Here is a 20,513-nt window from a genome sequence, read left to right on the forward strand (position 1 = left end):
TGCAAATAAACGAATGCCACTGTGTTGTAATGCAATGTGTGGCAATATTAAAGCCTTTTTCTTCTTCTAATTTAACAAGATTGAGTAGTTTAACGTGTTCACATATATAGCACAAGTACAGTAATAGAGATCTACATTCAGACTGTATACCAATGAAGAAGAAATTTGTGTTCTTCAATAGGCAAAGATTTTGATTTTGTTGTTATTCAGGAATTAACACGTAGTTAAACTCTGGTGCAAGATGATAACATATGCTTCCTATATAGAGTGTAATGTAATGGAGTGCAGAATATCGCAACAATAAGCTGTTATAAATTGCGTACTACACATTATTAGATCACTTTTAGCACACTTCTTTTGTCCGTTATTTATATTCAAGTTGGCAACACATGTAGATACATTAACAGAAATATGTAGATGTTTATGAAATGGATACGGATTATATGCAGGTATTCAGGTCACTTCTAGAAAACGTTGGTTTCCCTGGTGAATGAAAGTATAACCTTCACATGTTTTAAGCTTTTAATGTTTAAATATTGTTAAGTGACTCGTGAAATTCACTGAGCTTTAGATTCTACTGCACACTTTATTAAAATGTGTGACAAAAAGATCTCAGACGTTAAGTCATAAACAATGACGCACTTAACGTTTACAATGGACTCTGCAGTACTTTGTGCGTATGGAATTTTTTTTTTTTTTAGCGGAGTTTATTTCTGCTAATTTTCCACAGGATGTCCCATAAGGTTCCGTTTATTTTTCCATGGATTGATGTTAATAATAGATTCAGTCTGTGATCACAGTTTAAACAAACAGTTTCTCTGCACCAATCAGCAAGCTCCGACAGGCTGTGTTCATTTATAAAAAAAAAAGACAACCTGCCAAATCATTGATTTCTCCCCATCTTACACTTCAAGCCTTTGTACACTGTAAACACACTACACCGTCTCCCTTCAGCAGTTCCTCAGCCTCCCATGTTTACTTATATTAACCCAACATCAGCCTCATAAACTCTTTATACCCTTTTTAACCTGCTTGTAAACCAACAGTAGCGTGTACCCATCAGCGCTTTCCATCAACTGACATCCTACAGCCTGCTGTTAATGTTCGGCCCAATGAGAATCCTTTAAAAAGACATCGATGCTTTACGATAATGGACGGCAGCTCTGAGCGTTTCAATATTTTATGTTCATTTGGAAAACATCGGTCTGACACCACCTCAAGAGAGGGAACAAGCCACCGACAGACCGACTGAGAGCTAGCATGCTAATTGCATCGAGTTACAACATGGACAGCAGTAAATGGCGATGAATGCTAAGAGGGGACCATTATAGGTTGAAAAAGCAGGATCAATTAAAGTTAGCCTGGCTTTCAGACTCTCTCTCTTCTCTCTCTCTCTCTTCTCTCTCTCTGTGTCTTTCTGGAAATGGGTGATCACACAGACTGAGAGCACAGCTGGAGAGTGCTCGCTGACTCAACTTCCCGTTTGATGGCCAGAACGCTATGTTACAGGCTGGTTTCAAAGGAAGCCAGAGTAGAATCGAATGTTCTGGCTGTTTCAACAGTAGATGCATGGACTCCGTCTAATGGGTGTGCTATCATTCTGCAAAGTGAACACCGTTAGATAAACATGATGTCATAAGTCTCTGGCCATTTGCTACATAAAAGTAGCCCAAGCGCTAGAATGTTGTGGTTTTGTTTACCTTTAACTTTTATATGAAAAATCATGGTATATTGCATGAACTTAAGCATGAAGAGTTTATACTCCAAAATAGTTACTCACTTTTAGTGAATTCCCTAGTTATTTAATTCACATTTGAGAAATGTTTTGATGAATTATTTAGTCGAAGTAATTTATTAATTTAGGAATTTATTAGAAATTAAGCTCTATTCATACTTTGTCAACTTTTCTTTGTAAATCTAAATGATAAAAGTCTAGAAGAACTGTTTAGAAAGAGCATCAGTGCAATATCTGTAGTTTTCAATAATGTTTCTAATAATATTTGACTAATATTTTATTTATTGGTTTTATAACGTAATATCTGTAGTTTTATATTTGGAGTTGGTTTCCAGTTATCCGCTTTTCCAGTAAATTCTCAGTACTGAGAATCCTGTGCATTTATTCGCCTGGTGATCCGTAAGGGTATAATCATTTCATCATTACAATGTAATTAATCATTACAGTATCAAAAGCCTGAAAAAGAGAAAGTTTATCTAAATATTTGGCGTTTTGTATTTTAACGTTCTCTACTTTTTGCCGCTTATTTTGTTTTTCTTTGTAGAATCAAAAATGTTCACATTGTAATGGTTCGAGATTAGACTTGAACATACGGGATCCTAAAGTCTTTGTTGGGTTTGTATGTTAAATGTAAAATAATTTAGCTTTGTTTTAAATATTCTTTTCAACTTTCTTGTTTCAAGTATTGTTTTCTAGTACTTTTGGCTTGTTTTAAAATCTTTTTGTTTGAGAATTTTTAAATATTTTCTGCTTGTTTTTTGTTTTCACTTTTTTGTTTTTGGTTTGTTTTGTCATTTGTGTTTGTGTTCAGTGTGTGTGTTGATATAAAAACTTAATTGTGAGTATTTTTTTAAGGATTTGTTTTAAAACATTTTTGTGTTTTCAGTATTGTTTTATAAGATGCCTTTTGTTTTTTTTTGTATTTAAAAGGTATTATGTACTTCTTCATTATTCATGTTTTGCTTTTGATTTTTCACTTAGTTTTTTTTTTTTATTTTTTTTATTTTTTTATTTTTTTTTTATATATATTATTTGAAAACATTCTTTTCTTCCTGCATTCTTTGCCTAAACTTCCTTGCTGGTTTCACAAGCCTCGTTCCTACACACATTCTCTCCCACAGTGTATCACACTTTTGGCTCAGAAGATTGTTGGCCTGGTGACGCTTGCAAAAGACTTGCTTTCATTGAACGCACCTGCCTTTGAAAGCCTATTCAGATGTAACCCAGGCTCCGGTCACTGAAGACTAGTTCACTGGACAGTAGAGATATCGTTTATCAGCAGTGACTGTAGAGGGAATAATACAGCGATGAGTCACACACAGAAACTGGGTGAATGCTATCAGGGATCTGGTTGAATCAATGGCAGGATGTGTGTGGGTTGTGTTAAAACAGGCCTATATTTTCTGCCAGTTATCGGAGTGTAGGATGGAGCAGATGCTGCTCTGCTTTCTGGGCCCGTGCTCCACTTTTAAAAAGCGGTGAGACGTGTTTTATGTTACGAAGGGAACACTTTGGAAAGTGTTAATGGCGATGGTTTTATCTTGTTGAATTAATTTGACCAGCGCTGCTTGTGCTAAAACGCTACCTTTAGCCATGATGGCATGATTGTGGTGCTGTCTGACTTCATTGAGATCGGACCTCTCTACTGACACACCTTGCATGAAATATTAACAGCTTTATCGTTTGTTTTCACCATGCACTCAATCCAACCTCATATCAAACTATAAGCAGGCAGTTATAGAGCTGTTTCTTTTTCATTCCATCCTCACATGACAACATGACAATCTTTTATATAATGCACCAATGATATCCACCCTCAGGTCTATAAATGTACTCCAATTCTGCAGTCTGAGCCCCAAAATAGCTCTGAACCAAAATAATATATTTGGCAGAAATAGGAAAGGGTGTTGAGTTTCCTACGAAGTGCCAATACCACAGACTAAGAGCGCAAGATAAGATCAGATTGAATGCAGATGCGTCCTTAAGATGTTATTTAAGCCTAATCAGTTTTAAAAGCTTAAACTGAACCATTGAAGATTATTCTATCCTCCAGCCCACATTCTCCAGACGTTTAGAGAGTCTGAGATGGAAAGGGTTCTGTTACCTTATAGTATCAGCAGTACACATTGAAAGCTCCAGGCTTTGCTTAATGTTTATTATACTGTGTGTTGTGACACCGCTGTGACACCAAATATAAATGTATTATTTTTTTTATTCATGCATTTATTTTGAATATCATCAAGGTAAATACAGAACATAATCTTTAGTGTACACATGCGGAAAAAAACACAGTTATAGTAAAATGCTCTCAGTGTTTTATTCTTCTTGTACCACAGCAATTTGCCAACGATTACTGTAGCTTATTAAAGAACAACCGATTGTACATTTTATCCATTTATGTTACGGTTACTTATTAATAATATTTATAATGTGTATATGTGTGTTGTGTGTGTGCTAAAACATATATATGCATATGCATAAAATATATTTTAGCACTCACACACGCACACACAGAGAAATGTATACTCTTACGATTTTTTTGTATCCGAATTATTAATGGTGCCAATACTTTTGGAACATTGCACTGTGTGTGTGTTTTTTTTTTTTTTTTTAACATAGCCAGAAAAGATGTCTGCTTCTTAATCCCTGCACAATATGACCCCGTATTAGCATAAACACAAAATAAAATGGAAATGTGCAGGCTTATAGGTTATGTAATGTTCGGAGCGTGCGTATGGATGTGCGACTGTCATCACTGATACAAGAGATCCATACGTACTGCAGGATTTTATTAAATTCCTCAGGAATAGATCTTCTGCGGTGTTTTGATGCTGTGGATGAATATTTTATTAGCACATTTTGGATATTGTGTTGTCTTCGTCGTACATGGTAATGTAATTTCAACTGAAAGTGCTGCATCTGGGAATCTGTGATCTGTGCAGAGCCTGAAAGATTAACTCGACTGTTTTGTGCACTGAATGAACTTATTCGACATTCAAGAACAGTCAAGAATTTATTTTGTGAAAAATGGCTAATCAGCGAGCAGTAAAACGAGGTTTGGAATCTATCATTAGCAAAACCAGCAGATAAGTAGATGTTGACTGAGATCAGTAATCAAGCATTGTTTACCAGGTTAAGGTTGCCAGATCTTTCCCCCACCACCGTATCATCCTTATAACTTCACTGCCACCCATTAAAGACACTTGGCACTGTTTTTATTCTGGGAAGATCAGTTAAAATCCATCAAAACACAACACTGCTCTGAGATCAGCTTCCATATGGACTGTAGACATTCAGCTCCAGGATCAAACTGAACCTGAGACAATCCCTGCAGGGATTTTTCACTGCACTGACCTTGAACATCCCCCAAGCTGAGAAGATTACGACTTTGTCCTGGAGAAAGAGTGTTGGATGAAGCCACACTGATCTCACACCTGCTCTGGTTTGACAGCAAGAAGCTCATATAAGATATAGAATAGTTCTAAAATAAAATAAAGACAAAGACATTTACAATATAAAATAATAATAATAATAATAACAGAAAGTGGAAATCAGATTATTCAGAACATTTCAGTCAATAATAAACAGACAGGTGAATTAATTTTAATGTTTCATTTAATGTTTATTTATTTATTTTTTTAAAATTTTTATATGGACTTTCAAACAAAGAAAAAAACAGAAAATTAAAAAGTAAAAAATGTGCATTATATTATTGCGTGTAATTAATTTAATTCAAATATTTAGCGAAAAACTTTATATATTTATTTAGAATTTTTTTGCTCTTTAAATAATAATAATAATAATAATAATAATAATGATATGATAATGATATGATAATGATAATAACAGATTAAAAATAATAATGGAATATATAATTTTTTTATTATAATTTTTGCATTTTACATTTTTTACCATATTTTTCTTTTAAGTTACCGTGATATTATGATAAACAGTGTTTATTGTTTACACATTTAATATATTTCTAATCTCCGTATTTCATATTACATTTTGGTGGTCATGCAGGAAAAAAATGGTGTTGTATGTTTTGATTAATGATTCTCAATATGGTATTATTTTTTTTTTCCCCTTGAATTCTATTATTTGGTCTGGTTTTAGCCCCTGGTTTTAACAGTAACTGGCATCCTCGCTCATCCAATAAACAAATGCTGCTCTTTCCTTTACCATGTTAGATGTTAAATGTGAGTCTTTAGTCTATGATCAGGAAAAGGTAAATTTTACTGAGTGATGTGCTCGGGGCGTCGTGTTGAAAGGCAACAAGTCTAACGAAAGCCGACATTTCGAGCACTCATGTTCTTCCTCTTTTTCTTTTTTCTTTCACAGTTCCTCTTTCCGTTCCTGCACTCTCTGTCTAAGCCGTTCAGGCACTAAGCTCAATCCTGAGCTTTAAATCTTTCAGCTCTAACACAGGGCCGCGAGCAGGTGACTCGGCTACTCAGCGGTCGCTTTCGTGCTCGTGTTTACACTCAGAGTGTTAAATGAACAACCCGCACCTTCCAGATCTTCAGTGGTAGCTTGTGACATGAAGGCTACAACCACGGCAGATTGTTTTTCTACATTATTTTTTATCGGCCCTTTTCTGAACAAAACACTTGGATCACAAATAAAGTGTCGATCCAAAGTGTTCATGTCTTAGTGCTCAGTGCTCTAAGCTCATAGTAAACCAGCTAGTCGTGCAGAATGGTATGTGATGAACATGTGCTCAACTTTTTCCATCATTTTCCTTTTTACTCTTGAATACTGTTTGTTTTATTGTTAACTTTTACTGTTTGTCTTTGACTTAGTGACCTTTTTCTTTCCGTGCACAACAGTATATTGCAGTAGGTTATGGGTTGTGGTTTTGTTTTAGATTGTGTAAGTATGGAATGTTATTTTAGCTTCACATAGTTCTGAGGGCTCGTGTGTGTTGTTTCAAGTTGGCCAGAACCCGACTAAATGTACTGATCACATCCTGGCAAAGGTAATTTTTTGCTGTAGGCCACACCAGCCCCTTGTGTGTGTGTGTGCGTGCGTGAGCTGCTGAGCGTGTGGGTGTGAGGTGAAAGGGCCACTATACACTCTTTGTGTATGTGTGTGTGTGTGTGTGTGTGTGTGTGTGTGTGTGCGTGTGTGTGGGCACTCAGATCTGGTTAGACTACAAGACGAGTCCCTGTTTTACACGTAGTGAGCAAGAGGAAGAGATGGAGAGATGTACGGACACTGAGATAATGGACCGAATAGCAATGAGCCCAGTCTTAAGCGCTGTGCTGAATGTCCTGTAGCTCTACAGTATGATCAGGACGTGTCTCTGTTGTCCCCCAGTCCTGATGTCTGTAATTGTAACGTAAAAATTTGATGATGCTGGAACTAAATTGTGGCTATAAAGGCCTGCACATTCTGTACACTCTGTACACCATCACACCTCCAGCTGCAGCAGGTAAGAGGCTTGGCGCCATGCTGTTGGTGCCAAATACTGTACACTCAGCACTGTACACTTAGCATGTCGGAGCAAAGAGATCCATCAAACCAAGGGAGGATTTTATTAACTTCTTTCTTTCTTGCTTGCTTGCTTGCTTGCTTTCTTTCTTGCTTTCTGTCTGGCTGCCTGGCCGCCTGCGCCTGCGCCTGGCCGTCTGTCTTTCTTCATTCCATATTATGAATATTATTTAATTTTGTTATTTTTTTGTTGGGTCAAGCTCAAATCTGATCACACAATGAGCATATGTTTTGTTTGTTTTTTCCACTTACAGTATGCTGCCAGATATTATCTCGATATAAGATGAACATCTACTTTCAGTGTTGTTCATTAATTTTACCTGGGAAAATCCCGCAGATTATATCTGTGACTTGTTTGACCACAAAAACCGGTAGGCTGTGTGTGGATGTATAAGTAGCTAATCAGAGTGAAACAGAAAGATCCCCATTTTTGGGATTTAGAGACCTAAAGCTTGAGCTGGTGAGAGAGTTGAAAGGTTTTTTCATATGATTTTAAAGCAGCGACCTCTCTTCTTGTTGCTTTTCAGAAAGAGATGCTTTAGATAAAAGAGATGCTTAATTTCACGCAGTGGCAGTGATGCAGCAAGTTACACACACACACACACACACACACACACACAAACAAATAGCAGAAATAGATGACCACGCATGTTTGCTTTTGTCACAAGACTTAATTACACCCATCTGCTGATGTTTATGAGTAACATGAGCTGCTTCTTTCTCGTCATCATCATATTTTGCTGTCGTAAGCATCCATACTGTCTATTAGTAAATGGCCTGCTGTCTGTGTGTTAATGCATGTCTACATGTGTATCATGTTTCAGCCATGACCGTCTGCCAAATCTTCCGGTCCCTTCCTGTCCTGTCCTGTCTCGTCCCTTCCTGTGCTGTCTCATCCCTCCCTGTCCAGTCCTGTCCTTTCCTGTCCCATCCTGTCTCGTCCTGTCCTGTCCTGACCCGTCCTGTCTCATCCCATCCCATGCCATACTGTCCTGTCTTATCTCATCCCGTTCTGTCCTGTCTCATCCCATCCTGTCCCGTCCTGTCTCATCCCATACTTTCCTGACCTGTCCTGTCTTGTCCTGTCCTGTCTCATCCCGTCCCATCCTGTCCTGTCCTGTCTCATCCTGTCCTGTCCTGTCTCATCCTGTCCTGTCCTGTCTCATCCCATCCTGTCCTGTGACATGGAAATGATCCCTTGCAATTTCATAGTGGATGTAAGAGCAGGGTGCTCATTTCCTCACACACACACACACAGAGAGAGCTCTTCGGCCCTTGGCCAATTTGACGTCGCGCTTCTCAAATTCAATTTCAAGCTTCAGTCTTTCCTGGGTTATTGAAACTCAAAGCACCTCAACCTGCTGCTTTTAGTCTCACTAAACTCCTGAAAGCCCACGCTGGAGCTCCTGCATGCTCTCCTACTTTAATCCTATAAACACTAAACTCTTACCATCGTACCATGAGCTGAAACCAGGAAGTGAAAAGTGCTGGGACTCTGATGGCTTTCCAGGATTCATACTGTATATGTTTTAGAATGAATACAAATGAATGTGTGTGTACTTCTGTTTTTTTTATTGGTTTATTATACAGCGCAGTGCCTTATGATGGAGTTGTGGTGTGAAAATGACTGGAAAAAAAGTGTGTTGGGGTGTGTGTGTGTGTGTGTGTGGTAGAGCTGGCACCAGAGAGGTGTGTAAGTTTAGCCGCTCGGCCGGTCAGTTGGTAGTTAGAGCGGTGTGTGTGTGTACGTGGTGCACATGTAATCTGAGTGTCTTTAAAACTAGGGCACAGTGCTGCCACAACACAGCACCATTCCCTGTCTAAACCCAGCCTATCTTTAATATGTGCTTGATATGAGTGTGTTACTCCACAGCACGAGAGTGTGTGTTTTGAAAAGAATTATTTTTAAACAAGGTGTCTGAGGGAGCGACTGAGTATAGCTCTAAAACGTACACAAGTGATAAACAGATATAAAGATCATTAATATATTGCAATAAATAAAAGTAAAGTTTTCTGTAGTTTGAGAGGAAAATCTCTGGGTTAAAACATGCTGTTAAAGGAAAACCTTTGGAACTGAAATAGTGATCCTTCCTCATGTTGAACCTGATCACACCATACTGTTGACAGCACACGTCGAGTTTTATTCCTCACTGCATTGAACGTCTCATAACAACTAATTCCTTTCTGATTGGCTGATGTGTTTAACCAATCCAGTCATTCCTGCTATGCTGTAGCATTTCACTCACCCGTAGTGTCCGACTCAGACAAAACAGCATTAGGCTGTCTGTGTAAACAATAAGTGTGTGTGTTTGTGCGTCTGTGTGTGTGTGGGAAGGCTAGATTAGACCAGAAAAATATTGACAGAGCCTTACTGCCCAGCATTTGCCCAGCACACACACAAACACACACACACACACACAAATACACACATGATAATTAAGCCTGTTTCCCAGCAGTACTTGCAAATCCTGATGTAAACTCTAGTTGACATAGAGAAGTAGTAAATGACGAGCCATATGGAAGCCGGTCTCTCGAACGATGAGTCAGAATGGAGCTTGATTAGTGAGGAGAAGTGTATGAAATGCTAACGGGTTGAAATTGTTTTCTCATGCTGAGCTGCATAAATCTTCCAAGCAAGGGTGGCTTGCTAATGTTGCTGTGAATTAAAGCCATGGCAATGAGCGATCACGCTCACCCATTCCCAGTTGTAGCTATCTTGTTTTCCATGTTATAAGAAAGTCAGAAAAAATACGTACCTCTTACATCTGATCAGATACATTCTAAATAAATGATATAAAAAAAGATGCTATTGCGCTAAAGTTACCGTGCTAAGTTGTTAGCTGCCAAGTATGATTGGACTGACTCTTTTAAATAGCTCATACAGAAGAGCTGGTCATCATACAGACAAGACCGAAACAAGTCAAGGACATCTTGAGTTATTGCTTCACTAATTTCTTCACTTAGAGATGTTTTATTTTCTGAAGTGACTCCATTCTTCGATCTTTTCCCAGCCAATAGCAATTCCAGTCATTTCTGTCCTGGCTCTGGGAAAATGCTGCTGAGGCAGGAATCGAGTTTCTGACTCTGACTCTAATGCTTTCTTTATGCTGTCACTGACCTGGTGGTTGATGTCCAGTAGGAGTTGTAGTTGTGCCATATTGTAGTCAGTTTTAATAATAGATAGAGTTTCGGATAATGAAACGTTTCACAGACTTTGTTACGTGTTCAAGATTACTTTGGTGTGGATATGCTCTATAAATATCTCCCTGGTCTTCCAGGATCAGGTGTATTCATACTGAAATCATACTTATGCTGTCGCATTCTTTTTCCTTGTGGATTTCTCACAATCTGGTCACTTTCCTAATTCCTTTGCTAAGTACCTTTCTCTGATTACTTTACAGCTTTCAATAGGGGAGAGTGGAAAGCTAGCACATACGTCCTTGTGGATACATGAAGCTAGCCCTGACATTTTTTGGAACATCACCAGGCAGCTGAACATTTACATTTACGGCATTTGGAAGACGCCTTTATCCAGAGAGACTTTTTATACACCCGAGCAATTGAGGCTTAAGGGCCTTGATTGGGGGCCCAGCAGTGGCAGCTTACTGGACCTGGGATTTAAACTCCCAACCTTCCCATTGGGACAGCTTAACCAGGCTTCCAAACTCTGAGGAAAGTGCTGTCTACCCTCTTCCACATACTTTACCTAACAAACTACATCCTACATCATTGGCTAGTTTTTCTCTCTTAAGCTCCCTGCCAAGGATGGCTGCGATATCTGATGCTCATGGCAACTACGGTTTATTTCTAACTATTTTTTGCAAACCCTGTTTATAACCCGGTGCATTTATGCGTGAGCTTTTATGTTTAATAACGAGGGTCATGGTGTATTTGGAGTGCAACCGGTGTAAAATTGGCCTGCTGTCAATGACTGAATTGGTCAAGCTTTCAGAGCCTGAAGTAAGTGTAGAGTATCCGTAAGAGTCTTTAGGGACGGCTTTCTTCGGGAATATCCGAGAGGCGTCAAGTGTGGCACCAAAAAGAGCACTTCGAGTGCGACAGAATCAAATATAACTTTCTGATATAATTAAGCTCTTTGTGGGTAATTTGATGATCATGGGCTATTCAGAGAGAAATGTTATCCAGTCTTTAATTGGCTGAATGATATTCTGTAGAAGTGCAGCTGTGTACTGTAGGTCATAGCTTTCATTACCCATAAGAGTGCTGAGAGTGTCACTCTCAAACTGGAAAAAGGGAAGAAGATGAATGGAAGAAAGATTCTATTAGCTAGTAAGTAAATGACTAACACTCTCTGTCTCTCTCTCTCTCTCTCTCTCTCTCTCTCTCACTGTGTGTGTCCGTACAGTGTGCAGGGGAGGAGAACTGGGTGGACAGCAGGACAGTGTATATCGCACAGAAAGTGCCACCACCTGGCACCGAGGCCTACATCCCTCAGAGGTTCCCTGACAACAGAATAGTCTCCTCCAAGGTTTGACATGATTCTGAAACTCCTTCAACATGATTGCCACAAGAAGAGTCTCGTCCATGCACAGATTAAATTAAAGCACACTATATTGAACACTGTACCTCAGAACAGCACTTCGTTTAATGATCTGGAAGTCGATCCTTTGCAGGCATTTTCATTAAGATTTTACTTGTTGAAAATGAACTCCATTCTAATTCTTATTTTTTTTTTATTTTTGTAAAAAGATGGACAAGCACCAAAAGAAGCAAAAGTGAGAAGTGGGTAGTGTAGTATAAAATAGGGCGGAGTTTAAAATGTGAACCAGGTGTAATTGTGTAGAAAAGTGTCATAAATAATCATAAATAGAAAGGGTCGTGTAAATGGCTTTAAAAAGTAGATGTGTAAAATTGGTAGAAAAGTGTGAAATGAAAGTAAAAGGGATGCGAGTAATGGAAAGTGGTATCGAGTGTATGCAGTGGGGTAAAATAGTGGCAGGTGACAGCGTTCATGTTGAATTAAATCCTTTTTTCTAACCCCGTCTTCCTACAGTACACTTTTTGGAACTTCATTCCGAAGAATTTGTTTGAACAGTTTAGAAGAATCGCAAATTTCTACTTTCTCATCATCTTTCTTGTACAGGTGAGCCTCAGTGAAACAAAGTGTTTTTGGTAGAAGTGTCCAGCTCGGGACAGACAGACTGAAAAACTCTTACTTGTATCTTTCTCTGCAGTTAATTATCGACACTCCCACAAGTCCCATCACCAGTGGATTACCACTTTTCTTTGTCATCACTGTAACCGCTATTAAACAGGTAAGCAAGTGAATTTTTGGGTTTTCTATTTTGTTTGGGTTTCTGATTTTTAAAATGGTATTTATTTATTAATTCTGAGTAATTTTGAAAAATCAGTCAATTTAATTTGTTAATGAATTTTCCACAATTATGACATCTCTCACTCTCTCTCTCATTCTCTCACTCACTCTCTCTCTCTCACTCACTCACACTCTCTCTCTCTCTGTCTCTCTCTCTCAGGGCTATGAGGACTGGCTCAGGCACAAGGCAGACAAAGCCATCAACCGGTGTCCTGTCCAAGTCGTCCAAAAAGGCAAAGTGGTTCGCAAGCAGAGTCGCAATCTGCAGGTATGAATCTTAACAGGAAACATGATACAGATTATATGTTACGTCAGTCTTTTATTGACCGCAGGGTCGCCGTTGACTTAACATTATGGTGACACGTCAAAGTGTCATTTGAAATGCTTTATGAACGACATTGACCTTTAGCACTGACAATGGCTCTGTATTCCCATTTATAAGGGATTCGTTATATTCAGGAACTGATGCTTTGTGTGAGCTCATTGGAGAAAACTAGCCACTTTTAATTCAATTCAGCTGACAGCATCGTCCCAGTTAGAGTTTGTCAGCTGAGGTTTGCTAAGATGACAGACAGAAAGTGCAGCTTTGTGTACACAAGTTCACAGTGAAGTTATTTTTTACTGCAGAGACATCAGAGGCTCTCCATCAGAAACCCTAGAAAACCTGTGATATGACTTGGAAATATCAAAGACAGTATTTGTACTTTAAATCATTCAGTATTGCTTTTTTTCCCCAGTTAGAACATTTCTTCAGGACAATTCTCAACAATTGCTTTACAGAATAAAAGAAATACTCTTGTGTTTTTTTTAGTCTGGTTTTTATCCAGTGCATCAACATGTGAGATTTCTACAAACAAGGAGATTTTTGTGCAGGGAAAAAAACCCCCAACTTGTCATGCATAACTTGAAGGCTAAGGGCGGCTAAACATAAACTGAAAAGTGTAGCTGGTCTGAATCGATATAAAAATTGTATTCAGTTTTATCTAGATTAAAGTGTAAACGCTTCTCAGTCTGATGTCTACAAATCAAGAAGAGCTTCTTCCCTCAGGCCATCAGGCTCCTTAACACAGACATGTCTTTACATATTACTACATGTAACGTGTAAACGTTTTGCACATCGCATTCTATTATCTCCGTTTCATTCTTATTATTTCTATTCATTATTATTTTTAACCTAGTTCTTAAATGAAGTTTATTTATAGAAGTCTAGGAGGAAGAAGCTGAGATTTCATTTCACTGTGTATTCACTAAGTAAAAAATCTTGAATCGTTTCGAACGTTCTTGAATTGTTTTTTTTTTTAATTTATTTCAAATCATTCATTATTCCATTGTAGAAAAATATTGCTCGGAAACATTTACTGACTGAATTCCACGACTGCTCCAACTCCTACGTTTTAATTAAACAGCTTCTCTGTTCTTCCTCTGCACTTAGGACTTACACAAGCTTTTCTGCTACACAGTGAACAATCCCCAACATTTGATCTCTGTAAAATAAGAACCACACATTAACACACTGATTGTGCTTCACATTAGACAATGCTTTTATTGAGAAACCTGTGTGTTTAGAAGGCTTACAAAGGAAAGGAAACCAAGACAAATCCTGGAGTTCTTATTAGTATTAAAGTGAAGTACTTTATCTCGCTGCTGTTGTTTTATAGTAAAAAAAATCTCTCTTTATCTACCTTTTGAAATTCTGTTGCATTTATTTCCCTTGAAAATTGATGCCGGCATTGTGTTATAAGAGCAATAAATAATCTGTTCTATTTCTCTACAGAGAAAAATGCTTGAGTGTTTGACCGATATGTGGATTTTTTTGGATTTTCATAGAATCCCACATGAATGAATATGTTAAATATGTCACACTGAACGGTGGCTCGAACCCCAATCCTGATGCACATTTCTATTCTGACATTATATGTTATTTAACAATGAAACAACATGATGGACTGAACTCATTTAAAAGCATAATCCAGTCAGCACCTATAATCTGTTATGCAACATTCAATCTCAGCCGATGGCAACAGCGCCCCAGATCTGCCCATCATCGTGATAGATTTATGTTGCCGTGTGTATCTGTGTGCTTGAAATGAGCCGTTTAGGATGTTAAATCATAGTGTTTAAACATCAATTGTTCATGTCATTTTCGCTACAGCCGGCATTGGCTGCTGTCCAGAGTGTGAATAGGGTGTGTGTTGGGCAGCCCAGCTTTGATAAGAGCGTACTAATGACATCATAGTCTTTTGCAGAACGATGATTTATTTTTCTCTCAGCACGGTTTTCTTTAGTGTGTAACGCTTACAGTAGAATAGGGTTAAGGAGCATAAGTAACCATCAATCAATTATTTTTGTCTCGATCGAAATTTATGAATCTTAATGACTCTCACGTTTGTAGTGTAATTGATCTTAACAGCCTTGCTATGGCCGATCGTGTATGTTTGTGCGTGGCAGGTGGGTGACGTGGTGCTGGTGAAGGAGGATGAGACGTTCCCTTGTGACCTGATACTGCTTTCCACCAGCAGAGACGATGGCACATGTTTCGTCACCACTGCCAGCTTGGATGGCGAGTCCAGTCACAAGGTGATTAAGGCACAAAGCGGTGTGTGTTACAACACTCACACGTCTCTAGGAGCAGGAGTGAAAAGTGGATCGCTGAAGAGTTTGCAGGAAAATAATACTTTATGTTGATTGGTTTCTTTTTTTTATTGTAGTTGTAGTTGTAGTTGAATTGAGTTGTAATCTGAGCTGGTGCAACTGAAATTGAATTCTTTAGACTGTGTGTGTGTCTGAGTGTGTGTGTGTGTGTGTGTGTGTCTGTGTGTGTGTCCTTGGCATTCTGACCGCTCACTGTTATTCTCTTCTCTCCACACAAAGACCTATTATGCCGTTCAGGACACCAAGGCCTTTAATACAGAGAAGGAGGTGGACCAACTGCAGGCCACGATAGAATGTGAACAACCCCAACCAGACCTCTACAAGTGAGTCCTTACCCTTGTCATATAAACAGCTCAACCTCAGCAACTCAAAGGTCACATACGTGTGTGGCTGAAACACACACAATATACAGTATCAGAGACTCCCTCTTGTGTCACATCACACATTAGATTTAACACTAAAAGGCGTGAACGAACATTCATCCAAGAGCAGCTGAGCAATAAATACAAACGCAATATACTCATGTGCTCGAGCACGGCTTCAAACACGTTTTTTAATGGTTCCTACTAGTAACCGATGTGCTATTAGTGAATCAGGGATGTCAATTAAGGAACATTATATTCAGCTCTGTTTATGGTTGCTTTAAATGGTGACCATGAAAAGTGCATTTTTTTTCTCATCCATGAGGTTACAGAGGCTCCTTTAGCTCCCGGGCACACGAGTGTTGTATCAATAGGAGAATTAGTGACTTTGGTGAAGATTTTTCTGTTTTTTATAAATTCTTTTTTACACTATATTCTAGTTGAGTTCAGATGAATTGCATTAGCCAGCTAGATGAATTACCTGAGATTTGGGCACAATGAAGAACGTACAGCAGCAGCTGATATTATAAATAAAGTACTTTTTTCATGATTGTTTTTGGCTTACGGTATAGTGGCTGAGCATCAATAACAATATACTAGTCTAGAGCTGTTATTTTCACTCAGCTACCATCCAGCAATTTTTCTCACATAGCCACTGTTTGCTACTAGTAATGTAATCGCCATGTTGAGTTTTAGGGCTGCAATTTTTATTATTTTTTGTTCGGTTACTTTGTCAGAAGCTGCTGTAGTTTTGACATTTTTATAAAGCAAAGATGATACATAAGATGCATAATAGTAGTAATGGTAACAGCAGTAATGTACCTAATGCATGATGTCGGTTATATATATAAAATACATAAGCTTGATAATCCTGACATCATATACTAATTGTACGTCACATGGTTTTAATATACTTTAATACATCATATATGGAAAATACGTCACATCTAATCCTGACAATGTGCAATAACTGTATGATGCATCATATCAGTATCTGAGACTTTTTTTTAACGAGTATATGAGCATGTTTTCAAACCGATACCTGATACCTGTATCTGTATCGACTTCTTATTTTGTGCTTCTCTCTGTCTCTGTCTAGATTTGTGGGACGCATCAATATTTATTTGGACCGAAATGAGCCCATTGCGAGGTAAATCCATACACAGGCTGCTGCTGACCCCTAATTAAAGGAGTTTGTGTGTACAAGAAAGATGGAATGTGCAATATTGAATTCTTTAGTCTTTTATAGCTTTCAAAGAGCACATCTCTATTGGAGTAAAGCCTAAAGTTAACATATCTGAGGCAGCAGTTTGCCATCTGCTTTGTGAGATGTAATCCATTACACCGTATTCTTTCACCTTTTTAAAATTCTGGGAATGTGCCTATCCGATGTTGTGCGTATACTGTACTGAATTTAATCTCTGTTTTTAGACCTCTAGGCTCTGAAAACTTGCTGCTGCGAGGGGCTACGCTGAAAAACACCGAGTTCATATATGGTAATAAAAATGTGTTTCCTGCAATCTTAGCAATCTCTCAGGACAAAAAGCTACTAGGAATATTTCCCTATAACAGCACCTCTCAAGTGTTTTGTTACTCTTTTATCTCAGAAGCTTGCCAACAGTTCATGCAAAATTGTGGAGTCTAGATTAAAGCATCAGTGTGTTACTGTGAACCTGGAACTATAACTTACTGTGAAGCATCTAAATTCCTCTGTTCTGAAGACTTTCCTGTGGTGGAAAATTGAACATCTATGCATTTTAATTAAACATCTCCTTACAGCAAACTTAGCTTAATGATTGTTTTAAAACAACCGTTTTTTTAGGATTATTATTAGCCTTAGATTATATTGTTGTTACTATAACCTCTGAGCCGATTACACAATTTTACAGTGCTGTGGTTTCATAATTAATATTAATGAATCAATAAGGGTTTATGTACACTTAATTTAAGTACACTTGAATTTTCTTGTATTTTTTTATTACTTGATTATTTTTTATTTTATTTATTTATTTGCTGGGGCTGTGTTATTATACTGAAATAGCTTAGCCACAGCTGAAATCCCAGTCGGATAAAGACGATGGTTGAGAGGGTGAGAACTGGTATAAGAGGGCAAATTGTAAAAGAAAGAATAAGCGCAGGAGAGCAAGAATGAGAGAGATAAAGCAAGGGAGTGGGAAAGCTGTGATTTGGCTCGTTAAGCCGTTCTCTCGCTCCATTCCCACTGTAATTAAATGAGTTGTTGATGGGACTGAAGGATCAGAATGAAGTCCTTAATTGTACCAAGAGCAAGAAAGAGAGACCATTGTCTACATCAGAATTCTCGCTAGGCTTATATTAGGGCTGAGTCCTTAATTTTTTTTATGAAAGAAGGGGTCATTAAATCGAGCAGTTCCCTGCAGTCAGGAAAACGACGTGAAGCTTAAAAACATCCAGTACATTTGATATACACTATATTCACACAAATCTGATCTTTCACAGTTTAGCTTATGTAACCCTGAATTACTTAAAGCACACAAGGAATACACAGTGTGTATTTTTTATGTAAGAATTTGTACCAGTCACTTTTAGTTTGCTTAAAGATGCATCAGATAGTCACTTTATTACAAACATCTGTACTTCTGCACGTTCTTGTACAGTAGTTAACCTAATAACCAATCATGTATCTGCAGCATGATGCATAAAATCATGTTCATACCGGTCTTTAAACATCTTTAGTAGCGGATAGAGAGATGGAAAGATGGCTAGGATCTGTGGTAGAATAGTGGTTAAGGCCTTGGACTACTGATTGGAAGTTCATGAGTTTGACTCCCAGGTCCTCCAAGCTGCCACTGCTGGGCCCCTAAGCAAGGCCCTTAACCCTCAATTGCTCACTTGTATAAATTGAAATAAAATGTAAGTCACTCTGGATAAGGATGTCTGCTAAATGCCAGAAATGTAAATGTAAATATTTTTTATTGTATAAATATGTATGCCTAGCTCATTAAAAAATTTAACAAATACCATTTACTGTATTTATCATTTTGTGATTGTTTTCATGCAGCTGTGGCTATCTACACTGGCATGGAGACCAAAATGGCCCTGAACTACCAGTCCAAATCCCAGAAACGCTCTGCTGTAGAAAAGTAAGATTTATTATTCATTTCATGTACTTTACTTAATGCATTCTAGTTCCTATTACAGTTTTCTGAGTAAATAACACTAGACTGCGGTTTGTAATGTAATGTTTTTTACCTTGTTAGGTAAGCACCGCAGATTGCCTACTCAATAATTTGTAATTACTTGTGCTAGATGTGCAATATCCAGTTTCACTCAGAAGTTTATAGAAGGCAGTTAAAGGTCGGTGGATGGGACATAATTCTGTGTCACTGTGATCTTTTTAGAACGTAATTTCCGGCCCTTATTTCCTTAATAACTCTACTGATAGCTGCTGTGATCTAATAGAAGTGACGATCTTCAGGTTATACAGCAGAGGATCTATTGAAACTTAGTTTGAGCTATAACAAACTCGCTGACCCTTCTCCAAATCTCTGTACAAGCTCATTGATATTTTTTTTACATTTCTTTTTCTATAATCTTGTCTTTGACATTAAATCAGAGGAACTTTTTTTTCTTCTGCTCTTGCAGGTCTATGAATGCGTACCTGGTGGTTTATCTCTGCATCTTGATCAGTAAAGCTCTAATCAACACTATTCTCAAGTACATGTGGCAGGCCGACCCCAACCGTGATGAACCCTGGTACAACCAAAAAACAGAGACCGAGCGCCAACGTCACATAGTACGTCCAGTGCACTAAAGGACTTTTCCTGTTTCAGACTGTGTTTTGTAGATTCTTGTGAAGCTTTTAATTAATACCTGTTTTAGTATGGCTTACTGGTAAGCTTCCCTTTTGTTTACTAACACATAATTAAAAAACACTATTAGACTATTGTGACATTGTATTGTCATTAAATTGTACATCAGTGTTGTTTCCCAGTTTGGCAGAAGACACTGAAGTTTAGTTAGCATGTAATGCTATGTGTAACTGCAGTGCAGTTTTAGTCATAACAAATTAAGTAATTTACTAACACATCTGAGGAGAATGTTTATACCCCTAGATGATTTTGTTTACTTTTCATCATTGCTATGTCTCTACAATGTTGTTTGGACAAAACAACAAGCTAAATATGCTAGCACTGTGAGCTCTGTTTCTTAGCAGATTGTGTTTTCTTTCTGCTTTGAATGCACGTTGTTGAATGCACCTTGTGTGTTTGTCTTTAACTTATAACATGTTCAAATGTGTTCAAGGTGCTTACAAATTTCTTGTAATGTTCACATGAGGGCAATTAGCACACTGTGAGGAATGTTTGGTTACAGTGCAGATTACCTCAGAAATGTATTTCTTAGGAATTAGCTATCAAATCTGAGGAAAATGTTAAAATTTCTGATTACTTTGTCAAGAGATAATGATGGAAATAATTGTCTGTTTGAAATACTTCAATTGCTAGTCAGCTATATTGCTAGATTTGTGTATTTAGATTGTAAAAAAAAAACAAAAACACAAATATCTGATTGAACACGCTACATTTCTTTTATCTTCTAACCCTAAGTTAATACGGGCCTTCACGGACTTCCTGGCTTTTATGGTCCTCTTCAACTACATCATTCCTGTGTCCATGTACGTGACTGTGGAAATGCAGAAGTTTCTGGGCTCTTATTTTATTACTTGGGACGACGAGATGTTCGACGAAGAGCTGGGAGAGGGAGCACTTGTTAACACCTCGGATCTTAACGAAGAACTCGGGCAGGTGAGAGCCAACCAGACAGTACTGTTTGGATGAGTATTTCAACTTTTATTTAATTTTTTTTTACATTTTTTTAAATGATATAAATTATATCTTATATATTTTATTGATTCAATTTATACAGTGTAATTGCACTCAATTTTTTAGTTTATTTA

General features: G+C 37.9%; 1 protein-coding gene across 7 annotated transcripts in view; it reads left to right on the forward strand.

The window, feature by feature from the left end:
• atp11a (ATPase phospholipid transporting 11A) overlaps positions 1–20,513 on the forward strand; it is an 81,732-nt gene that overhangs the window by 25,433 nt on the left and 35,786 nt on the right. For all 7 annotated transcript variants that reach the window (XM_060860003.1, XM_060860001.1, XM_060860002.1 and 4 more), the window contains exons 2-12: positions 11,595–11,717; positions 12,243–12,332; positions 12,424–12,504; positions 12,724–12,831; positions 15,012–15,140; positions 15,435–15,538; positions 16,677–16,727; positions 17,009–17,073; positions 18,618–18,699; positions 19,202–19,352; positions 20,164–20,361. In XM_060860003.1, coding sequence (XP_060715986.1) covers positions 11,595–11,717; positions 12,243–12,332; positions 12,424–12,504; positions 12,724–12,831; positions 15,012–15,140; positions 15,435–15,538; positions 16,677–16,727; positions 17,009–17,073; positions 18,618–18,699; positions 19,202–19,352; positions 20,164–20,361 — 1,182 coding nt within the window. The remainder of the gene's footprint in view (positions 1–11,594; positions 11,718–12,242; positions 12,333–12,423; positions 12,505–12,723; positions 12,832–15,011; positions 15,141–15,434; positions 15,539–16,676; positions 16,728–17,008; positions 17,074–18,617; positions 18,700–19,201; positions 19,353–20,163; positions 20,362–20,513) is intronic.

Source organism: Tachysurus vachellii, chromosome 24 (genome assembly GCF_030014155.1).
Source record: "Tachysurus vachellii isolate PV-2020 chromosome 24, HZAU_Pvac_v1, whole genome shotgun sequence".
Classification (NCBI taxonomy): domain Eukaryota; kingdom Metazoa; phylum Chordata; class Actinopteri; order Siluriformes; family Bagridae; genus Tachysurus; species Tachysurus vachellii.